The 21,852-nt window shown below is 43.6% G+C and overlaps 1 protein-coding gene across 1 annotated transcript in view; it reads right to left on the bottom strand.

The window, feature by feature from the left end:
* POLA1 (DNA polymerase alpha 1, catalytic subunit) overlaps positions 1–21,852 on the bottom strand; it is a 230,357-nt gene that overhangs the window by 111,687 nt on the left and 96,818 nt on the right. Inside the window, exons 25-27 of the mRNA XM_085884021.1 lie at positions 17,606–17,758; positions 14,128–14,250; positions 10,408–10,440 (exon numbers count right to left, since the gene is read on the bottom strand). Of these exons, the coding sequence (XP_085740147.1) occupies positions 10,408–10,440; positions 14,128–14,250; positions 17,606–17,758 (309 nt within the window). The remainder of the gene's footprint in view (positions 1–10,407; positions 10,441–14,127; positions 14,251–17,605; positions 17,759–21,852) is intronic.

Below are 21,852 nucleotides of genomic sequence, written 5' to 3'. Positions count from 1 at the left end.
TTCATTCAAAAGAAAAGCAGGAAAAAGACCCCATCAAAGACAAAGGGGTCAGACTGGACCTCTTGGGTCTTTATGGCGTGGGACTTGGCAGACCGAACGAGTCCCACGAGACCGTTGCAGGTTACCTGCACCCTCGTGGTGTCTGGCTTGGGCGACCCGCAATGTCCCGTCCCCACAGCAGCTAACGTAGCTGCGGTTGAGCTTGGGCCTTCCGTGTGGCAGGCGAGCTATCTCCGGCTCTCTCCACACGAACGCGCTTGGACGACCCGCGATGCTCCTTCCCCACGGCAGCGAGCGTAGCCGCGGTTGAGCTCGGGCCTTGTCAAGCGGCCGGGTGATTCGGTCTCAGTCGGCAACTCGTTTGAGAGGAACGAACGGGTCTTTGCTCTCTTAGAGTTGATGCTCTGTAAGAACCCGTCCGTCCCTCAGTGATGCTCGAACTGCGCCGAAGCCCGATCACCTCGGACCGCCTGTCGCTGGCTGGCGAGTTCTCTCCGGCTCTCTCCACACGAACGCACGGTTCCGCGCGACACAGCAGGCAAGGCTGCGCCTCCAGCTCGCGTCTCCTTCGTGACACCCGGACTCTCCACCGACTGCAAGCTCCAACCTCCCGACTCCGCCACGAGCCCAGACTTCCACGCAGCTCCTTGGCTTCTGGCTAACTCCCGACTCCCCGACCTCTTCAGATTGACTCAGGCCGACCGATCAACTTGACTCGACCCAACTCGAACGCGAGCTTGGTGCTCTGCTCATCCTTTTATAGGGCTGGTGAGACGCGGTTTGGCCTCCGATCCTCGGCCTCTGACCTCTGTGCGGAAAGCGGACGTGCGCGAGATCAGCAAGCCTCTCGATCCGATCGCCTCTGACCTCTGCGCGGAAAGCGGACGTGCGCGAGATCACCAAGCTTGATTCGACGAGCAAACCTCCCGCGTCGGCCTGCAGCGATGCCGCTCGATGCGGACTCGCCGCGGCTGGCGCAAAGATGACGTCGTTTCGAAGATGAAGGTGAGGCGATGTTTGTGGTGTGGAGATGTTGACGGTTGCTGGCGAAGTGGTGAGGATGGCGTGGTTTGGTGAGAGGCAGGTGTGGTTGTGGTGGTGGAAGGCGGTTGGTCTGAAGCGGTTGTTGAGAGCAATGTTGGAAGTGGTGGTGGTTGTTGTAAAGCGGTTGTTGAGAAAGATGCTGGTGGTGGACGTGGTTGGTCCAAAATAACGATAGTAAAGAATAACGGCTAACTCAAAGATCACAGCCCGGTTAACATGAATAGTTCCCTTTAAACAACGGTGGGGAAATCTATCTGGACACAGACGTAACAATATAAACGTCTTCACAAAGGACTTAATATATTATGCAGCTCCAATACAATGCATCGTTTTAACAAGGACAAGAAAACTTCAAACTCCAGTGGTCAATCAAACTGGGTGGTGTAATGGTTAGCATCTGCTCTGAGAATGAGAGGTCGGCTGTTCGAACCTCACTAAGGAATTGTCATACCAAAGACTTTAAAAATGGTACATCCTGCTTCCTTGCTCGTCTCTCAGCATTTAAAAAAAGGGATAGAGCATGCACAACTATAGGTGAGCAATCAGAGTTTCGGCTTTGATGGGCCTAATAGCCTCCTATTGCATTGAAGTTCCTTGTAAGAGAAGTTGTAACATTATTATTATAACTTAAAATCAGTGTGACCACTCCTTGGCTTTTTTCACAAGATCTTGGCTATTCGTTGTTCACCTTGGCGTCTTGGTTTTCTATTATCATCGCTTTTCCGAAACCTTGTGAATTCTTGGCTTTTTTCATTGGCTCACCTTAGCATTTATGAAAATGAGGAGTGGTCACACTGCTTAAAATATGTCGAATGATTGAGAAAGCATGACTGCATAAAATAGCATTGTTTGACTCGCACAATGCTAAATACAATCCGACAATGAACAGACAAAATCTTCCATAGCCCATTCTTTAAAACTATCAATTTTCCAACAATGGTAGGTTTATATTGAAATAAAAAAGCAATATATGAAACCCCAAAAGTATCTTGTCCTATAAAGCATTGCTGAACCTCTCAAAGCTATAGTTCAATGACAATGTTGTTTTTTTTTTACATTTAAAAATATTAGAAAAAGTTTAGGTTTAAAGGGGACTAGGCCATGGTGATCAAAATAAGTTTGGAGTAAATTGTCATTGTGGTGCATTGTAAGAAACTGGTATTTTGTATATTGTTCCTGATTTGCTGTGAAACAGACACCAATATGCTTTTGACAGCCAGGGATTAATAAAAGGAAGTCCTGCCTGCCTGCACAGAAATTACTGTGAAATTCAACAAGTTGCATTTGCTGCTTCAGAATTGAAAGTATTTATAACGGTCTTACCAAGATATTCTAACCATTAAAGTTTAAGTAGAATTTCCCTTTAATTACAGTCGTGGCCAAAAATATTGGCACCCTAACACTTTTTTGAAATAACTCACAATTTTCTCGAAAACGAAGTTGAAAGTGAGAAAAGTGTTTGGTCTCCACAATTCATTATTTCACTGTTAATATTGCAGAACCTTTGTTTTTGATTCATAACTTAATATATCCTTTTAACTCAGAAAATAAAAAGAAATGGCATTGATAAAATTATTGACACCCAAGACTTGTATATTTGGTAGCACAGCCTTTGGACAAAATAACTGCAGTCAAGTGCTTCCTCCAGCCATGAATGAGCTTCCCACACCTCTCTACTGGCAGTTTGTCCCACTCTTCTTGTGCAAACTGCTCCAGTTCTCCCAAATTTGAAGGGTGCCATCTCCCAACTGCTGTATTCAGATCTCCCCACAGGTGTTCTATGGGATTTAGATTTGGACTCATTGTTGGCCACTTCAGAACAGTCCAGCGTTTTGTCTTGAAGCATTCCTGGGTGTTTTTTGAAGTGTGTTTGGGGTCATTGTCTTGCTGCAAGACCCATGACCTTTGTTGGAGACCCAGCTTCCCGACACTGGGTTGAACATTGCTCTCCAAAATGCCTTGGTAATCTCCTGATTTCACGATTTCATGCATGCACTCGAGGCACCCATTGCCAGAGGCAGCACAGCAACCCAAAACATCACTTAACCGCTACAATGTTTGACTGTAGGGAAGGTGTTCTTTTCTTTGTAGGCTTAATTCTGTTTTCTGTAAACACAGAGATGTGCTTTAACAAAAAGCTCCAATTTGGTTTAATCCATCCACAGGACATTCTCCCAGAAGCATTTGGATTGTTCAGGTGTGTTTTTGGCAAACTCCAGTCAGGCTTTCTTATGTCTGTCTGTCTGTCTCAGCAGTGGGGTTCTCCTGGGTCTCCCACCATAGAACCCCCCTTTCATCGAGTTTATGACGGATGGTGCGAGTTGAAACTGTAGTACCTTGTGTCTGAATGTCAGCTTGATTCTGTTTGGCAGTTGATTGAGGTGCTTTCTCCACCATTCGAACAATCCTTTGCTGCAATCTTCGATGAAGTTTTCTCTTGCGGTCACGTCCAGGGAGGTTGGCTACAGTGCCATGGGCCTTAAACTTCCTGACAACATTGCGCACGGTGGATACAGGAACATCAAGGTCTCTGGAGACGGACTTGTAGCCTTGAGATTGTCAATGTTTGGCTACAATCTTGTGTCTGACCTCCTCAGACAATTATCTGGTCTTCTTTCTTTTCTCCATGCTCATTGCAGTACACACAGTGACACAAAACAGCAGAAGGACTCCTTTTCTCGATTCAAACTGATTGAATGACTTGTTTTTATATTGCAGGCACCTGCAACTCACCAAAAGTGAGTTCAATTCCAAAGTAAAGAGAATCACCTGCATGAAATCTAATGATTTCAAACAACTTCTAGAAGGTGCTAATAATATTGTCCAGGCCATTTTAGGATTTCTGTATGAAATAATTTTTTCAGCTTTTTTTGTTTTGTTCCACTGAAAACCAAAGAAATACATATATGGACACCAAAATATTTTTTAATTTCAACAATTTTCTGAAATGGTGCATTATTTGAAAAAAGTGCAAGGGTGTCAATATTTTTGGCCACAACTGCACATACTGTATCTCATGAAATATACTGCACAGATAGGCAGTTTATAGTTCAGTCAAAAGCTAATATTCAACTCTGAAGAGAATGATTGTAGCGATTTTTCAAAAGCAACCATTGACAATGCTCTGCTTCACAAAGTATTCATATGGAATAAGTACGTATATGGTCTCTCTGCAGTGTCCACTTTTGAGACTTTTGACACTTCAACCATGTGTATGGCCATCCAGCCGTTCTGCTTCCATATGCCTGGGTGAACTCCAACAACGGCATCTCACACATGATGCCCATTTACGCTCTGTCTCACGTCAAGATCCTGACTGAGCCGAGTTACTCATTCACCAGAATGGAACATGAAACTGCGGGAGACTTCAAGGAGGTCAGCTATGTGGTGTTGAACTCCAAACAGGAGATGCTTATGGCCACCTCTTCTTCCTTATTGAAGCAATGCTAAGAGCTTGCCAACTCCCAGGTCGTTACCAGCCTCAGTGAGCGATTCCACTGCCCTGGGTCCCACCACCAACAATCATTCCATAACATTGAGTTTGTGGGGTTGGTGGGGGGGGGGTAAAAAAAAATTGTGGTCATGAGGTATGACATTGCCTGCCAACCAACACTGTCCTCTTCGGAGGTATTGTATACATTCAGGCATCAGGAGCGGCATGCTGTAGGGGATCGCGGCCCGGCACCCAACTCAGTGCTGCAGTGCACAAATACTCCGTAGTCACACGGGCCGGTGACTCTGTCCTGTTCTTGTTCTGTCCTGAACTTCACTGTTCACCTGCCTGCAGATGTGGATCAGCAAGCAAGAGTGTGACGGCAACCGTGTGGTGCTTGGTTAGCGGACTCCAACACGGGGGGCAGAACTCAGTAACTTGCGCTTGGAGGCTGATGTCCCAGAAGCAGAGATGCTCATCCAAGACCTATGGAGTCAGAGTTAAATTGTTGATCGGGTTAATTGTGGTGTTTTGTTCTTTTTAAGGACAACAGGGGGGAGTGTGGTAGAAAATTTCCATTAAAATATTAGCTCTGGTTTTTTTCGTTTGGCTGTGGCCCAATTAAGCCTAATGATTGATTTACCTTTGCAAATAAAGGCTTTTAGCCCACATAGTAAATATATTAGTGAAACCTAGATGATAAACAATGATTTAAAAGCTCATTCGAAACATGATTATTACATTCATTTTACGAGTATGTATCTGTGTTCGGTATTAATTATACCAATGTACGAGTATCAATTGATTTGAATGAAGTTTGTGTGATTACAAATGTGAGCTCCATGGACATGCATACAAGGTCCATGGCGACATAATTGATAAAACTCTGTTCTCTTATTACAACTTAAACTAATAGCCAACAAAATGCTTAGGTAAGGTGAAAGTGGGGTTTTAGATGAATAAAATTGTGATATAAACCCACTCGCGCAGTAGCTTGCTCAGCAAGTTAGAATGTTCGGCTGATAAACTCACAGCTGCAAATCTTAGGGGAGCGACAAATGTATATTCCTTTATTGTTGAGCGCATAGCGGTGTACCATGGGTCCCGACTCTCACAATGTTTCTTTGTTGGTTTCCCCTCCCTATTCCTTTAGTATACTGTGTTCGGTCATAAAATATTGCACGCAGCTGTGTATTATCAGAACACCCCACCTTTTTACCTTGACGCTGGAATGTTTTTTAGTTTGGGAAACCTTTTAATGAGCTATTAAGATGTCAGCAAGCTTCAATAATAAGTACTGTTTTTTTGTCCAACCCATACTCCCTCCTCCCCCACCCTTCCGATGCAAATAATTTTGCAATAAAGAAGCTCGATTTATGAGGCAAGACGAGAGGAGGTACACAGGGACTCATCTTGATGTTTCTCTGTGCATTTGTTTCTTCCCGTGTACACGAATAAATGATTCATCTCTCATTGGGACTGTAGTTACTGGAGTGATGTTTGATTCTTCTGAAGGTTCAAATGATTCCACCACAGATATTGGTGCAGCGAGCAGAGCTCGCAACATCCCAGGGTGGGGGAGGAGGAAGGGGCAGGTAAGGGGACCGCTGCAGATTCCCTTCCCTTGCCCTTTTGCTGTGTCCTGCATTCACTAAAGTCGTGTGTCTTGCTTCTGACCCCACTGGGTGACAAGAGCCCGAGGAAATTCAGTTGAGTCATTTATTGGGTGCTTAGCGCTGTAAAGCTGGGTTGTAAAAAAATCTGTGCCGAGGAGTAGCCGCATGCTGAGAAGCTGGATTAGGTTGAATTCATGCTGGATTCAAATGTTTTGATCCAGGCATTCGAACAGTCGAGGGCTTGAAGTTCCATAAAGATTAGGGAGAGCCCCTCCGCTGATTCTGAATCATAGCACTCGGAACCGAAAGGTGCCTGCCGATTCTTAGTTGGCACTTAAGCTAGACGCTGCATTAGGTTGACGCTCACTGCACTGGGCGTTGATGGAAGCGTACCTACCTTTAAGACGATGAGGACAGAGAGGTACAGGAGGTTGTCAGATGTCGAACCCAACCGGGTGTCAGACACACCCCGTAACTTGGACAGATTAATGAGCCTTAAAGGAAATACAGAGTGGGGCATGTGGAAACTGGATTATTAATTGAATTTATAATAATGTAAAAATGCAAATTTTACTTAGTTTAATGCTTTGAAAAAGAATTTCATAAATATATGCTGGGAAAACTAGGAGAGGGCAGAATACACACATTCCTCTGAAATTGTAAACAACCTTTCAAAACCTTATCGATCTGATGACCATCTGAATCAGCAATATCTCCCCCTACACCCTTTCCTGGGGCAAAAGCAAGCTCCAAAAACAGACCAATTATCATTCTATGTTGCAATCTAAAAGTCACAAAGTTCCATCTGTTTTAAAGAAACACCCTGGTGAAACTGCATATATACATACAATATTCAATGTAGAGTTAAGTCTTCGGCTCGCATATTATTGAGAGTCGAGGTCTTCCTTCTGTGCACAGGAGTGTCTTTTGTTTTACTGAGTAAACGGATTGTATATGAACTTACATTTTTCTGTCTTGAGGTAGCAAGAAACTGCACAATGAAAGGGAACGACAGAGGGCGGAATGTGAAAGGACAAATACGGATGCATAACAAAGAGAAAAGGTGATAACAAGATCAATGACAAGAGATGACAGACAAGAGAGTGCTCGTGGGTCTGGAAATGACAATTTTGAGTTACTGGCACCAATGAAAGAGTTCTCAGGACAAAGTGGACAGAAGGTATCAGTATACCGATCTTGGGTGGTTGCAGACTTGGCATGTCTGCTTTCGTTGTTGCCAAGTTTGAGGGAAAACCCAAATAAATGTGTCGAAATTGGAAACGGTGATTCAATCTCATAACCCGAAAATGTGGATATGAATGTTATACTTGACTTACTAGGGCCAGAGGGTCTGTTGCAGGAAATGGAGGCAAGCTCAGTGGCCAGGGGAACTGCATGGGCCACAGCTGAATACAGTGGAATTAAATGCGTTTATCGCAGTCTTGTTGAGGGCAATGGAGAACATCATGCCACCAAAGTTAGATTGGGTAAAAATACAGGCATATAAGTAAACAGAAACACGGGGAAGATCCAATAGACTCTTTAGAGCGACTGCGGAAAGTGTTCCAGCAACATTTGGGAATGTCAGAGGGTGCTATGGAGGTGTCGCTCTCTCACATATATGTGCACAGGTTATTGCAGAAATTGCAATCCAATGTGAAGCAAATATATATATATATATATATATATATATATATATATATATATATATATATATATATATATATATATATATATATATATATATATATATATATATATATATATACATGGAATGGGAGTCCAAAGCCATTCAGGACATTCTGCCCACTGTGCTATATTGTCACTGGCAGTTGAAGCAAAAGAAGCAGGATGTGAATGCACTTTTGGTACAGATGCAGATAAACCAATGCCAAGACACGAGAAAAAAGGAGGAGTATGGGGATCCTGAGGATCGGTTAGAACAAGAGACGAGACAAAGAAGGAATCAAAGACCAAATGAGAGACCGATTCGTATAAATTTGTTACACGTGCGGCCGAGAAAGACACTGGACGAGAGATTGCCCATGCAGGCGACAAAGGGGAGCTTGGCGGCACGGCAGACTAACTTTTAGTGGGAGACTAGATGAACAAAGTTCACAGTCACTGGTGCCAACCAGACGATCGTATCAACAATGACATGATGTGAGCGAGACGTCAGCGCTACTGTTGCCAACTTCGACACTGTCAGATGAGCCGACCTTAAATCTGAGGGTGAACGGACATGTGCTCCCATTCCTGGGAGACACAGGTGCTACTCGCTTAACAATAAGACAAACTCATCAACCAGACAGGCCAATGTCATCCCAACAAGTTAAAGTAGTGGGCATAACTGGGGTGCCCATGCAAACCCCACTAACGAATAAATTAAAGGTAGAAATAGGACCGTTGGCAGAGCATCATGCATTTTTCATTTACGACTGATTCCCCGGTGAACTTATTGGGATGAGATTTACTCTGTCAAATTGGGATGTACAGCAATATGCATGCGGGGCGGCACATTTTTAGACATGCCTCAGGAGTCCAGTGAACAGGTACAGAGCTTGTTACAATGTACCGAGGGACCCATAGTGTACTGGTGTGGATTAAACGATCCAGCTCCATCATTTCAATTCAACAGGGAGTTTTTGTGCACTAGCTCGCTGTGTGGGGGAAATAGCAGATAGGATTGGAAGGCACGGAATTGATGCATCCTGATGGAAGGAACTGTTGCATTCTACATTGTATTACGACGGTACCGGAGAGAATGAATCTTATGAGAAACATGCATCATCGCAGTTCGGTGACCGGTTGACATGAAAATAAAGTCTGTGTGGTTGGGGATAGAGGGGCTGGGAGCAGAGGTGGAATTATCCAACGAACAAAGCACGATGTGGAACCAGCCCCTAAATGTAACACCACATCAACCCTGGTGGTGGCCACGGGCCACAGGACAAAGAACATACGGCCAATGATTACTGCATTAAGATCAAAGAGCCTACAATTGATTGGGAATTATTGCAGAATGCAGCTGTGGTGATGGATGGGGAAGGATTAATGTGGGAAGGTAACTCTGTAAAGGCCTCATCACATTTTGAAAGAATCATCAGGCCACCGACGGTAGTGGCAAATGTCTCTCTTGAGGTATTGCGTAAGGTACCAGATTGCTTATGGGGCAAACACACAAATTACATAGGACGAATTAAAGGAATGCAGCCAGTGAAAATAAAAATTGATCTGTCAAAACCATTGCCTATGAAACCACAGACCTGATCAAACATAAATAAAGATTAATGAGTAGGAAATATTAAAACAGAGTGCCAACTATTTGGCGAAAGCTTTAAAATTGTGGAATTAAATACAAAATTAATATAGCTCTTAATAAAAGAAAAGCAAATTATATTTTCAAGACAATTTCATTCAAGTTGGTACCATGTGGTGAAACTTTGGAACAACATATCAGACAAACCTTTCATTGCTCCATGTGTTAAATTGCATATTTTCTTTACTCTCTTTGCAGTTATGAATAAGCCTGGTGTTGGCTCAGTGGTTAGGGTGGTGGCTTGGGATCTGAGGGTCCTGAGTTCAAGCCTCCTTTCCCGCTGAATTAATTCACCAGGGGTTGACTCAGCCTGCCATCCTTCCGAGGTCGGAAAAACGAGTACCAGCTTGCTGGGATGATCGAGTCATTCATGTATCCTGCGTCAGAGTGGCGACCTGTCCAGGATTGTGCCCAATAGCCAAGGAGACTGCTTCGGCAGCACCAACGCTCTGTACAGAGTATGGTCCCAATGGATGTACTTTGCAGTTTTCCCAATACAAATATTCACCAAATGAACAAGCCGATGGATCTCAGAATATGCCGTTGTTTGGGATGCATGGAAATGCTTGAAATTGTTGAATGGATATGACACGTACGAAGGTCAAAAACACCCTGGAGCTCACTCACCTCTGAGTTGCTTAGCCTGAATTTTAATCTCAAATAAACTATAAGCTGTCATACTCATCCTGGTGTTAGTTCATGGAACTTTTACTGCATCAGTGAAAACAGACTCTCCTCCACACCCCTTCACTCATCAATTCTGCTATTGACAGTCACATGCTACACACGAAAGAAAGAATGAAGAAGAAGAAGATCATGGGGATTGATCATTATTATTTGTCAAATAAAAAAATAATAATAATAAAATCGGCAAATAAAGTTATGACCTTTTGGGGCAAAAAATAGAAATAAAAAAACGTGTATTAAAAACTCTTGCCAAAATTATTAAAAGGTGATTTTAAAAATGTTGAGAATTCTACATGTCAGCACCTCACCTTCTGGACAAGCTCCTTTGTGTGCATCAGGATCTGAAAGACAAGCGAGATGTGAACAGAGCAGCACAATTATATTTTAACAAATACGATAACACACCATTTCATAAACCTATATTGAGGCAGGTACCCCTATTCCATAGTTTTAATAACAACCATGAAAATTATGCTCATTTTCTGCAGAATCAAAAGTAGTTTCAGTACGAAAATCATTATTGGGAAAGAGTGATACAGAATATATCATGCAGTATGGTAGTACTCTTAATGAGGGAGGGCACAGTGAAAAAATGGCCGTCTACCAAATGTGTACACAATCATATGCTGAAAAGCTACTATGGAGTGAAGTTACAAGCCATTAAAAGTCATACCATTTCTCGCACACCCTGATATTTCCAGTGCAAGCTCTTAATCAGAGGAAAGGCGTTATTGTTTCACTTTCCCCGTCAACACATTCAGACACCAACCTTCATAAAGACAAGTAACAAGACAAGAAAAATAAAAATAAAAAAAGGCCAGGAGGATCCAGAAGTACCTCCCCAAGGCAAGACAAGCATTGAAGTTGTTCTATTTACACGATGGAAGAAAATCAAGTCAGCAGCTGACAAATTAAATAAGCAGGCCTGAACATTAACATCTCATCCAGCACTGTGTGCAGAAGGCTGATTGCAGCATGTCTCCATGGCAGAGTTATAGAAAAGAAACCACTGGTGAGACCACAGAAAAAAATGAAAAGATTGAAATTTGCAAGGCAACACCAAGATTGGGTGTCTGAACAATGCAATCCGATACTCCAGGCCTGATGAATCAGTTTTAACTTTTTGGATGTAAGAGATGCCAGATCATACGCCGAAGACCTGAAGAACATTATGACACACAATGTTCGCAGCCTACTATGAAACAGGGGAGAGGTTCTGTGACTATCTGGGGTTGTATCTCAGCTTTTCTATAGGAAAACTTGTTAAAAAAAAAAAAATCAATGGGACACCAATAAAAGAGAAGTACAAGCAGATACTGCAGCACCACACAGTTCCTAGGGGAAATTGTTTAAACCGGAAGAGGATTCCATTTTCAACAACACCATGATACAAAACACACTTCCAAGATAGTAAAACACTATTTAGAGAAGGTTAAAGCTGGTGTGCTCCAAGTGTAAGAATGGCCACCCCAGAGTCTGGACATGAGCCCCATCAAGGCCACTCGGGATTACCTGGAAACAGAGGAGAACAGGAGGAACCCAACTAACTTTACAGAACTATGGAATGTACGACAGGAAATTTGGCACAATATTCCTGTAAGAGTGTTTCATTTGTATACAGGGAGCATGAGTAAATGATTGATGGCACTCAAGAAGGCAAAGGGCAAACACATGTATTCACTGATACTATAAAATGACATAAATAAAAAAATAAATAAATGCATACCTTTTTGAGCCTCGTATGCGAGCGAACACACAACGCACATCAAGGGGGGCTTAAGACAAGAGGGGCGGGAGTAGGAAGGACAAAACAGTGGGGAACAGCGACATTAGGAGATCTATGGAAGGGAGAGGGGTGGGACGGGGAACACGGGGTATACAAGATGGATATTACAGGGACTGTTAGGAAGGAAAGCAGGGAATTTGAAGGAGGTGGGTTTGGGGTGGATTAACAGGGGTAGAAAAGATTGAGGATTTGGATGGGGGACGATAAGAGGTGGTGGTGAACAGCTGTTTTGAAGGCCTGGAGAGAAGAAGGGGATTGAACAGAGTACGGGAGTTTATTCCAAAGGCAGGAAAAAAGAGGAATGAAAGAGTGAAGATGAGCAGCGATTCGTGATTTTGGCAGTTTTACCAGAAGGGGGTTGTTGGCGGACCTTGAGCGCCCTGCGGAAATATGGTGGGGACAAATTGCAGCAGAGCGGGGAGAGGGGGGCGAGATTAGAGAGGAGACGGTAGAAGACAGAAAGACTACCGACCTGCCTGTGGTGAGAGAGTGAGAGGGTCAAAGACTCAGCCTCATCGTGGGAGATAACAATGATCCAAAATGCCTTGGTTTCCACAGCGTGAAGCTGAGAAAGGTGAGAGGCAGGAGCACCAGCCCAAAGGGGAGAGCAGTACTTCATCAGGCTGCGGACGAAAGCTTTGTATGTGGTCAGGAGCTCAGGTGGGCCGAGGAAGGACTTTGTACGACGGAGGATTCCCAGTCGGCGACTGGCTTTGGAGGCCAGGTTGGAAATGTGGCTTTCCCAGGAAAGATCATGGCAGATAGTGAGACCCAGAATCTTGAAAGAAAGGACTTCTTCCAGAGGATTGTTGAAAAGGTAGATTGGGCGGGGGGGGGGGGGGGGATTCCAAACGGTCCTTTTGGAAAGACATAGTGAGAGTGTGAGATTTGTCAGGATTGAAAGACATGTTCCATGTGTTGGACCAGTTTGTGATTTTACCCAGATCTGCAGAGAGCAAAGAAGCTGCTGCTTCCCGGTTCGAGAGATGACAGATGTAATGGCAGAGGGTGGAGTCATCAGCAAGGAGATGAAGAGGATTTTCCAGAGTCAGAGAGATCATTGATGAAAACCAGAAAAAGAACAGGGCTCAGAACGCTGCCTTGAGGAACTCCAGCCTGGACAGGAAGAGGGGATGAAAGAACTCCATTTAAGGGCACATGTTGACTGCGACAGGATAGGAAGTCTGTGAGCCATGAGTGGAGATGGCATTGAAAACCATAGGAAAAGAGTTTGGTGAGCAGGGCAGACAAGTATGGTGCCAGACAAGTTTGGTGCTAGACCGTGTCAAAAGCATGTGATATGTATTGGAAACAGTCTTCTTTTGGATATTTTCTCAAAATAAATGAGTCTGTGCCAGTCAAATGTTGGTTTTAATCTCTTGATAACACCCTCTGATAATTGACATATACGTTTATGCATATATTGTAGATATTAACATATCACCTTGATGTTCTCTCATGACTTTGACCTCCCAAGGTCATGAATTATTTTGCATCTGATCTCCTTCCCCCATTAATATCAAACCACCCACAACTCACGTGAAAAATAAAAATAACACGTCCACCATTTTGGCACTATGGTAAGCCCAACACATCGCAGGTTTGTAGTTATTCTTATAATTTAATTAATTTGTTAGATGATTTTTATTTACTGGCTAAGGGACACTCGAATACAATATATAAAAGGTCACTGGGCCACCCATAGACAAATTCAGAAGGAATAAGCGCTAGATCAAGATGAGAAATTATAAATTTGACACAAATATATCAAATATGCTCAGCCTGGGTTAGATGTCACCCACTGTTATGTTTGATCCAAATTAAAGGTTACACGATTGAATATGAGAGAAAAACAGAGATAAGTGGAAGAGAGACAGCAGAAGCTTCCAATTCGAGTTTGGGTCTGCAAAATTATTTTAAACGGGCACATGACCTTTGATCTTTTGAACCCAAAATTGAATCAATTAATCTTTGTGTTGGAATCTATACAGCACTTGTGCCAAGTTTGGTTGAAATTTCTTCAGTGTATCGCAAGTTATTAGGGTAATAAAAAACTGATAACGGAAGGAAAACACAAAACACAAAAGTCACAGATGCGAGGATGATTCAAAGCCCAGAGTGACTTGAGGCTTGGAGCCTAAATTAAAACAAAATCCTTGGCAGAATCAAAAAAGGACACTGAAACAGTGACCCAAATGCAAACAGTGAACATCAATGTCACCCACTTTTCTTTCTTTCTTACCTCTCGACCTTTGTGGGTAATGAGAGCTGCAAGGGGTTTCGCATAGAAACGTGAAAATGAAAACCCCAAGCAGCCATACATGCTATTTGCTGTCAGCTTGAGTGCTTTCTGGCGAATGTCGTACTGGGGGAGAAAGGGGAGGTGGAGGGAGTGGAATTACAATTACAGAGGTAAATTTATTTTCAGACAAATTACCATCCATTTTATCAGTTAGCCACTAAACCACCATTTTAACAGTTTGGACATGTATTGACTTGTAATAACTACAAACCTGCGAGACAACTTTCTCAAATTAGAATTTAAAAAAAAAATCTTACATAATGGAGCTGTTGTGTTTGTATGTCCACTCCATACCTACTGTATTTGTTGGACAGCTAGCCGAACACCACCCACAACTAACGTGAAAAAGAAAAATAACACGTCCACCATTTTGCCACTTTGGTAAGACCAACATATTTTTGGAAGTGTCATATTGGCAATTGCCATGCCCTCCATACAAGTTTTCTGTTCAGTGTAAAACAACCAAAGCAACTGTTAAAAGGATCATCAAATATCAAAAGATTTGAGCCTTAGGTGTCATGGGCCTTGCAAAGGTGACAGTATGACATACGTATCAGCCTCAGGCTTCAGGTCTCTGGTGTCAGCCTATAGACCAATGCAATTGGAATTATCCAAGCTATATAACCAGGATGTATCATATAGACACGTAATCAGCATGCATGTTTTTGCTTAATGTGTGTAACCCCGGTTATGTTTACTTCCAGTAGTGATTGAGGCAATGGTCTGTCGCCTATTGTCGATGCAAATTTCTCCAAAATTAGCATATTGCGTTTGAGGGTGATAAAAAAAACAAAACATTAAATGTTGCCAATTAAACTGGATTAACTGAAAAAAGTAAATGTTTTAGCATATTGCACAATGTCTTGCTCTCACCTTAAGTTAGAAATGTATTGAAAAACATGCCTCTTACATCTATGTAGCCAAACATGTATTTATTCAGTGAAGGGATTCTCATATGTAAACAATTATATTGGTGTCTGAAAGTCTGGTTGGAGGCTCCAGTTCAGCTTTAATGGAATATTTGCTTCAGGTGATATCCAGATGTCTTTTTGCACTCTTAAATTCCTGACCTTATATTTTGGGCTGACCTCCTGACTAACCCTGAAGACTATATAAGAATTCAAAGTCTCCATGTACTGGTGAGTCAGGGGAAGAGTGTGTTGCTCAGATTCTCCATATGCACATATGGTTTTGTTTTAATAGATGACTCAAATGTACAGAAGGAATTGAGAATTCTTCGACACTATACACCACCCAAATAAAGGGATGCATCAGAAGAACATGTTGCATGCTTGGAACAAGGTGGATACTCTGCTAATATACAATAGCATGCTTACGGGTATCTATGTATGTATGGTGCCTCTAGAAAGTCTACACCCCCCTTTCAAAATTTTCACCTTTTGTTGCCTTATAGCCTGGCATTAAATCTGACTTTTTCCACCTCTATTCACACATCATAACTCACAACACTCTTTTTTCCCCTCTGTCTGTTTGTGTGTGTCTCTCTCTGAAAGGACCGTACAAATGGCAAACCCTTCTACCTACGTTATTGATGACCCTCTTGAAATAATTCCATCAATCAAACTCTTGGGTCTCACGATCTGACGTGATCTTTCCTGGGAAAGCCACATTTCCAAGCTGGCCTTCAGTCAGTCATCGACTGGGCATCCTCCATCGTGCAAAGTCCTTCTTTGGCACACCTGAAATCTTATCCACTTACAAGGCCTTCATCTGCTGATTGAATACTGCTATAGATTCTGGGCTGGCACCCCTGCCTCACACCTTGCTCCAGCTTCACGTCATGGAAACCAAAGTGTTTAAGATTATTGGAATCTCTCACGATGAACCCGAGTCTATGGTCCTCTCACTTTTCGATCACAGACAGGTCAGTGGTCTTCGCCTTCTTCCGCCTCTTTTCTGGTCTTGCTCACTCTATCCTTCCCCTCCTCTCTCACCCCCAGGTATTTGCAGGGTGCACATGGTCCACTAGCAGCCCCCTTCTAGGGAAACTCCCAAAATGCAGAATCACTGCTCATCTCCACTCTTTTTCCAGCCAAATGCAACCAACTTCCATTTAATCTATTTCTTACCTCCAAGTCAACAAGACAGCTGTTCACCATCTCAGATCATCCCCCATCCAAAACCATGATCTTTTCTACCTCTGTTAAACCACCCTCCACACCCCCAAATTTTAAGTTTTTCCTTCCAGAGAATTTGCTCCTGTACATCTTTGTCCATCTCCTACATCCTCCCGTACACATAATTCTTACCTGGATCCCTTGTTAGTCCGTCTGCATCTATGCTGTCCCTTGGCACTGCTGTTAGTCCCCCCCACCACTCTCTTTCTGTTGTTAATATTTTTCTGTTGAATTCTGATGTTTTCTGTGTTCTCATTGTTTCACAAACCTTGGGGTTGTAAACCAAAAAATATACCATCAGAGATGGGGAATCCCCTGCCATTGAAAAATAATTGAAATCAAATAAGCAGTTTTCCATTTATTACAAAAAATATTTTTTTCAAGATGGCCACCCCAGTCGGCCATCTTGGATCCGGCCACGCCCAAAATCAATTGCGTTCTTCCTTTTCAGGTGGTACGTGTGACCCAAATTTCAAATCGATATGGTGAACAATTTATGAGTTATCGCACTCACAGCTATAAATGTTGACGCCCAGCCAGGCAGCTGGACGGACGGACCGCCCCAGTCGGCCATCTTGGATCCGGCTACACCCAAAATCAATAGGCTTCTTCCTTTTCAGGTGGTACATGTGTGACCTAAATTTCAAATCGATATGGTGAACAGTTTATGAGTAATCACACTCACAGCTAAAAATGTTGACGCTGCCCCAGTCGGCCATCTTGGAACCGGCCATGCCCAAAATCAATAGGGTTCTTCCTTTTCAGGTGGTAGATGTGTGACCCAACTTTCAAATCTATATGGCGAAAAAAAATTTGTTTCAAGATGGCTGCCTCAGTCGGCCATCTTGGAGCTGGCCACGCCCAAAATCAATAGGGTTCTTCCTTTTCAGGTGGTATATGTGTGACCCAAATTTCAAATCGATATGGCGATCAGTTTATGAGTTATCGCACTCAGCTATAAATGTTGACGCCCAGCCAACCGGACGGACGGACGACCTGGGTGATAACAATATCCCCCTTCCGCCACGCGGCAAGGGATAAAAATTAAAGACAAGCTTTTATAAGAAAATTTTTCAGATCCATCTATAAAAATGAGACGCATTCTAGTTCAATGTTGCTAGTGGAGCCTTGTTTAATAATTTTGAAGCATTAGTGGTCAAAGATGACGAGATTATGGAAATGTTGCATCGACCAAGTTGCTAAATCTCTTTGTTTGGGAGATGTGTGCGATTCCTTGTAGTCGACGGAAAAGATGAGACTGCACAGATATATAGCCTTACCTGCATGCGGACGTCTGCATCAAGGTCATGCTGTTTCATCAGCTGCTTTACTTGGCGTCTTCGCTCAACCAGTTTCCGGATCTCCGTAGGAAGCACCCCGATCGGCGTGTCTGATGGTGGCAATGCTGGAATGCCCTCAGCATCATCCCCACCCTGCCATAACATGTGAATATGGTTTTCCCCATTTAAACTCACATTCTTTCGGGCACAACTAAAACTAAGTGACATTTGTTATAGTGCAGCAACATGAAAGCATTTTATTCAAATGATTACGATTAAAGGAATTTATTTCAATGGATGAGAGAACCATCAAGCTGTGTGACAAAAAAGGTTAAAGATTGCTATACACCGAGGGAGACAGAGACAGAGACAGAGACAGAGACAGAGACAGAGAGAGAGAGAGAGAGAATTATGACAAACTAACTACAGTTGGAAGCTGTTTGGGGTTCAGCGCCGATCCTGAAGAGAGCCCTCGGCACAAAACTGAGAACAGAAAACTCAGCTTGGTCCATGAATCGTGACCCCAAACTGAAATAAAGGTGGATACTTTGAGCCCACCATGGGAGGACTCCATTGCACACTCTCGCATATGAAGATACCAATCAACAACACACAACACACACGGAGGTGGATACCTTGAGACGTGGTAGGTCTATGTTTAACTTCCTGAAACCCACTCACATGTGGAGATAGCAAACAGCAACATGCATGTACACACACACAAACTCTTTGAGACTTTGAGACCCGGGAGGGCTCTATTCCACTTTCTGAAACCTGCACATGGAGATATCAACCAACAACCAAAACCAATAACACACACCATGATCCAGAGCAAAATGCCATTGTGGTAATACAGTTTATATACATACACATGTGCAAATGTACACATGCATTAAGTAAATAAAAACGACAAACACAAATACTTACCTTGAAACAGGGTTCTTTGAAAGAAGATTTAAAGTGGGTAAATAGCAAAATTAAATTCAAAAATGTACCAAGCCACAGAACACAAAATATCGATCTATACTTTATGCCTTCACAGGCATAAGGCTTAAGGCATAGAGCCTGGTGTTGGCGCAGTGGTTAGGGCAGCGGCTTGGGATCCAAAAGGTCCTGAGTTCAAGCCCCGTTGGGCCACTGAATTAATACACCAGGGGGTTAACTCAGCCTGTCATCCTTCCGAGGTCGGCGAAATGAGTACCAGTGTACTGGGCCGGTGTATACCCCGGTTAAAATAGGTGTATCAGATCCCTGTGTCGTAAGAGGCGACCAGGGTTGCGTCAGGAAGGGCATCCGGCGTAAAACGTGCCAAATCACTATGTGGATCATACGGATGATCCGCTGTGGCGACCCCGAAAGGGAGCAGCCGAAAGAAGAAGAAGAAGACTTTATGCCTTCACAGCTAGAACAAACATGGTGAACACAGGGTCGGATGGACCTTGCTATTTTTTAAATACATATTGACGTCGAAGTGAGGTGGATTACAAATGGAGATCACACAAAGCGATCCTTGCACATTTTCAGTGGATAAGACACTTCCCGATCCACCCACCGCATGGCCCAACAAAGGCAGAAACACACGTTAAATTGATGTGAGATTAAAGGCACGTGCACTTTTTCCCGAAACGAACAACCAAGCAGCTTGGAGAGCGCTCGCCGAGTGGCTTAAGCATTCAAGCAAGCACTCCAATGAAACGATCGATATGAAACGGCTCCCTTGACACGCAATTGGCAATCACTGAACCATCATATTAAGCATACACCTACAGGAGACGCACGAAATGTCACATGTTATGTCCGAATTGGACAAATGAACACTTTTCTTGGAGTCAGGACTGCGTACAAGTTCGATTATGGAGCTGAAATTTTATAATTATTTTTAGTTGAAGAGATACTTGTGGGAGAACACATATGGGGAAATGAAATAAAACAACGAACGCTGACGTTTCCGGGTGTTTTTAGCATTGCAATGTACCCAGCAATTTGTAGCTCTGATGAACAGCTTGTTCCAAGTTGTGGCCTGTTCCAAGTCAATGTAAGGTTGAGCAAGACAAAAAAAAACATAGCGGCTTCAGGCCCCAGCGAGGTTCCCGAGGAAACGCCTGAAGATCCAAACAACAAGGTGGCCGAGGATCGCCTGATGAAGGATATAATTAAATAAGGCTGTTAATTATCTTCCAAAGGGGTGTTTTAATTAACCCAAACATCCAGTTTTCACTCTTGCACTTCCTTGGGGTTTTCTTAATATGCATGCAAAGTTTCAGGCTGCTTGGTATTATAGTTTTGGAGTTATGGAGGAGACACACATTGTCTGTTATTAGTATATTAGCAAATACAACCCGTCGTTTTGCTGACGGGGGACATGAAGGAGGGGGTGGGGTTGAGAGAGGAGGGAGGGAAAGGAGAGAGAGAAAGACAGGAGAGAGGGAGGGGAGAGAGAGGAGGCAGGAAGGAGGGGGAGGTGGGGAGAGCTCTGCCTCACGAAACGTTGCGATACGAGGAGGGATGTGAGAAGTGGGTGAGCGAGAGACGGAGCGAGAGACGGAGCGAGAGACGGAGCGAGAGACGGAGCGAGAGACGGAGCGAGAGACGGAGCGAGAGACGGAGCGAGAGACGGAGCGAGAGACGGAGCGAGAGACGGAGCGAGAGACGGAGCGAGAGACGGAGCGAGAGACGGAGCGAGAGACGGAGCGAGAGACGGAGCGAGAGACGGAGCTGAGGGGTGAAGGTGGGGTTAGTAAAGAGAATGATATGTTATGCTTAATGACCGAGAAAAAAAAACAAAAAAAACACGCACGCACGCACGCGCACGCGCACGCACACGCACACGCACACGCACACGCACACGCACACAGTTTATAATGTAATCCGCTGGCATATCTGCAAAAACTTTGATGTCCCAGTTCCAGAAAAGTTGTGGGAACATGAACCAAAAGTAATCACTGAAAACATGGAAGTACCTACCGCTCACGTACGACCGAATGATCCCATCGAGCATGAACCTCAAAAACAAAGCATTGCGACCAGATATACTTCAGTACAAAAAAAAAGAGAAGAAGGCATTGCTTATTGACGTGTTCATTGCAGTGATTTTGGACTAAACGATGCAGAAATTCAGAAAATGACCAAACACCAAGACCTCAAGAATGAAGTGAGAAGATCCTGGAAGCTGAAGAATGCCAAAGTTGTACCAGTGAAAGCTGGACCTTCAGGAACGATGACAAAGAACCTAACAGAGATATTAAACATAGGGACAGTACCATTGGGTGCTCACCTGGTCGTGGCTGGAAAAGATAATCAGGCAACCACTGGTAGGCATGAATGACCCACAAAATATATAATGGAAAAGAATGTAAATACCTACTGATTTTTTTTTTTAATGCCATGAACAAACCTTGGTACATCACGGTTGATAAAGGTTGTGGTCAAGTTTCACCAAAATCGTGTGTATCGTTTGAGAAGATACCAAATACCACTTTGTGGAGGCAACCCACCCCCCCCCAATCCCGTAAGCTTCCTCTGAAGACCCCTTCAGACCCTCTTGTTTCGTTATGCCATTACGGGTGATGAAGGTTGTGGTCAAATTTCATTGAAATCGTATCTGTAGTTTTGGGGAAGTTGCAATTATTTGTGGACGAATGATGTGCCATCCCATAAGCTCGCCGCAACTACTTTACGGGCAATCTAAAAACAATCCCTGGGAATATTATAATCAACAAACGACAGTTGGAAGCTGCCCAGGGCTCAGCAACGATCCTGAAGCGAGCCCTCAGCACAAAACTTTGAGAACAGAAAACTTTACAGCTTGGTCCATGAATCGTGACCCCTTACTGAAATGAAGGTGGATACTTTGAGCCTACCCTAGGAGGACTCCATTCCACACTGAAACCAGCATATGAAGATACCAATCACGACACACACACACACACACACACACACACACACACACACACACACACACACACACACACACACACACACACACACACACACACACACACACACACACACACACACACACACACACACACACACACACACACACACACTCCAAAACGCAAGAGAAGCTCATTCCTGTATTCACTCAACAATTGTATATCAAAATGACTAAGTTGTTGCGTGTAGGACTGAATAGATGGGTACGCAATAAAGGGAAGCGCACCCTTCTGGAGTCGTTCAATCCCATCACTCTGAGCCCTTGTGACGTCATAACCCCACACGGGCACACCAAACTCCAGCAAAGGGCG

The sequence above is a fragment of the Eptatretus burgeri genome, chromosome 6 (genome assembly GCF_056783735.1).
Source record: "Eptatretus burgeri isolate ZD-2024b chromosome 6, Ebu_testis_v1, whole genome shotgun sequence".
Taxonomy (NCBI): Eukaryota; Metazoa; Chordata; class Myxini; order Myxiniformes; family Myxinidae; genus Eptatretus; species Eptatretus burgeri.
The sequence above is the reverse complement of the archived record's forward strand: the minus strand, read 5'-3'. Positions and strand labels throughout refer to the sequence as shown.